General features: G+C 38.4%; 1 protein-coding gene across 3 annotated transcripts in view; it reads right to left on the bottom strand.

Moving 5' to 3' along the window:
• Window positions 1–840: 840 nt before the first annotated feature.
• Window positions 841–3,083, bottom strand: part of LOC112550870 — a 28,549-nt gene continuing 26,306 nt past the window's right edge. For all 3 annotated transcript variants that reach the window (XM_025208474.1, XM_025208473.1, XM_025208475.1), the window contains one exon: window positions 841–1,198. In XM_025208474.1, the coding sequence (XP_025064259.1) occupies window positions 1,187–1,198 (12 nt within the window). In that variant the 3' untranslated portion in view covers window positions 841–1,186. The remainder of the gene's footprint in view (window positions 1,199–3,083) is intronic.

The following is a 3,083-nucleotide window of genomic DNA, read 5'->3' on the forward strand; positions in this document are numbered from 1 at the left end:
CCCCCACAATCTTTTTATATGTCAAAAAAACCCATTCTTTAGCCGCTACGTGTGAATAATTTAGAACTGGCCAATAATGGGACTCAAATTAGCATACAAATGGCAGGAACTCTTTGCAACGAGCATTTCTATGCTGCAACAAAGAAATGCACCCTGCAAAGAAAGCTTCAAATTGGCAGGAAATTCTCCCTTGCACCGGGGTTCTCTTTCGCAGCAGAAAACTCCACCGTGCAAGGAAGCCATAATTTAGCGGGAACAATTTAGCAGTGCCGAAGCACACAAAAACAAAAATCACACCCTTTGGGTTGTGACAAGTCTCATCATTTCAAAGGCCACTTCCTAGCTGACTCCTGCCCTGTAACTGGCAGAGGGCCTATCACCAGTCCATGTAGGATCAGTTGTGAAATCAGAGCTGTAGAGCATTAATACAAAATTCATACCACATTTGGTTATCATTGTAAAAAGTTCCATAAATTAAACCTGGTCTGCTTTGAATATTTGATCTTTGAGGTAACAGCTACTTCAAGAAGTCTGTTTTGAACAGAACATGTGGCAGTGTCATTCTTCCCTCTTAGTCAGCATTCAGCCATCAGCATTTAATTGAAATATTAAATCAAGGTCCTCTTTTCAGGCAGCAAAGCTCCCATAGGAAAAAGGGTGTGTTTGTTATGTTCCTCTAATTTAATTAGAAGCTACTTACGCCTAATTTACTAGATTGAATGGGAGCAACTGATCTAAATTCTTTGCACATTCTAATGTTTTTAACATTGCTTGCATTGGTACACTGAAACTCCTGGGAATATGTTCTCACTGTTTTCTTTACTAGACAATGAACCAACTGGTCATTTGTAATCAGTGTGACTGATGTATGTGCATAACTTCATTTATGCCAATAGGAATTATGCAAACAAAACACAATTTTCATTTGAGTTTCTCTATTTTACTATTATTCTGCTTTAAAACAGCTGAATGTTTGTCTTCAAAGATGTATAACCAATGGTAAAATACTTTGTTTCATACAATAATGTTTTGTATTTTATTCCTATATGATGGAGTAAAGCGAAAAAATTACACACAAAAATTGTAGTATTTAGAAAGTCAGAGTGCCATGTTAAGAAATAATCTGCTGAAGTATATTAATTTTCTTGTACACAGTCCCATCTGCAGGAACATGTAGGCTTAACAATCACTTTGTTGTCTGAAAGAAAAAAGGTAATGAATATAAATATACATTTTGCGTTATGTGCATGATTGGCTGAAATGTATGACATATGGAGATCTCAGTCTCACAAACACTTATGTAATGTGCATGAAAGTTAAATGCATTTAGTGGCATAATTTGTTCATGAAGTGTTTGAAGTTAATGGGAAAGGGCAACTGTTTTCAGGTTCATTTTTTGTATTTTAATTCTCAAAGCATGATGGTCTTATATTGATTTAAAAAGAAATTTTAACAAAATGTTCAGAATAATTTTGTAATATCTGGTTCAGAATGATTTTAGAATTAAAAGCATTTACCTGTGATAAAATTTTAAATAATTAACATAGAAATATATATATATTTTAAACTGTGTTCCTTTCCAAATTTTAAACACTGATGTATATGGGCCTTCTGATCTGCATGCACAGATTCCTGGGACTTTGCTGATTACCGTGGACTCGAGTGAGTCCATGTAAAGAAAGAATGCAGAGTCAGATCCTAATGGCTTTCCCACATTTGGAAATTTATCAAAGTAACCATTCTTGAATAATTAAACTGTTGTAAATCAAAAAGCTTTTAGAGGCTAACTTGGAAATAAAGTTGACCACCTTGGGGTTTGTATCAAAATAGCTATTCCCACATAGTTATTCTGGAAAGTCTTTTGGGAAAATTCTTAATGTAGATAAGATTGTAAATAGATTACAATTTATCAGTCACTCTGCTTAGACCAGTGATTCTCAGTCAGGGTCCTGCAGCACCCTGGTGTACCTTGAGTTCCTTGCAAGGGTGCCAAGGTGTGGTACACAATATTAGTACTGTTAGGTGTGCAAACATGGGCTGCATGCAGATGTTAAAAAAAAAAAAGCGCTTTACCAGAAGAAGCAGCAAGTTACTTCAACCTTTTGCTCCTTAGTATCTGTATAGATTGGGCACTTCAGTAGGGCTTTTTGGGCTTTTATCTAATAGGAGAGTCAATCAGCTATTAGATAAAAGTGCCAAAAAAGCCCCACTAAAACAACCGTTCTGTACAGACTTTGGTGAGCTGGGTCCAACTAACGCAGTGTACCATGCCTTCCCCCATGGCCCCATGTCCCATGCTCTGGGATCTGTGTGGGAGCATGCCGAGTTTAAAGTAAAGCATTGTTTTTGGGGTGGTTTGGGGGTGGGGGTTTAAACATCTGCAAGCAGCCATGATTCACAAGATGAACCCAGAGATTTCAAACAGGAGTCCATAGTGTTAAAAAATTTCTGATGTGTCATGGTCTAAGTTCTTTGCAACAGAAAAAATGCTCTATTATTTTTCCATAGTAAAAATAAACCTGTGAAAACTAAGAGCTGGCTTTTTCTGAAAGGTGCTTTGAGATTAATGAGGGGTGCCTTGAATTTAATGACGTTGAAAACCACTGGCTTATACCATATAAACAAAATTAATCTGAGCCCTTTTTTGATTATGATATACCTATATTTATCCACATGCATGACAACTTTGAATTTAAGATAACTCCCTGATAATTATATACTAACGATCTATACTAGCAATGAGTTATAATTTTCCCTTTATAAAAACTACTAAGTGGACAGTCATCTTAAATTAGTCTCCCTTACCGCTGCAGCAGGGCAAGCAGTGGTAGGGGGCCAGGTGGTAAGGGAGTTAAGTAGCCTGACCCCTCCACCACTTGTCCTTCTCCCACTGCCTGCCCTACACTGGCACCTGCACCCTCCAGCACCTGCTCTCTAGCCAGTTGCCCCCCTGTGGTGCCTGCTTTCCCCCCCTGTACCTTGCCCCCTGTCACTTGCCCACCTGTGCCTGCCCCCAACCACCACTTGTCCCAACAGCAGCTGCTCCCTATGCCAGGTCAGAGTCAGAGTTGGAGCTGCAGCAA

The sequence above is a fragment of the Alligator sinensis genome, unplaced genomic scaffold (genome assembly GCF_000455745.1).
Source record: "Alligator sinensis unplaced genomic scaffold, ASM45574v1 scaffold846_1, whole genome shotgun sequence".
NCBI classification, from domain to species: domain Eukaryota; kingdom Metazoa; phylum Chordata; order Crocodylia; family Alligatoridae; genus Alligator; species Alligator sinensis.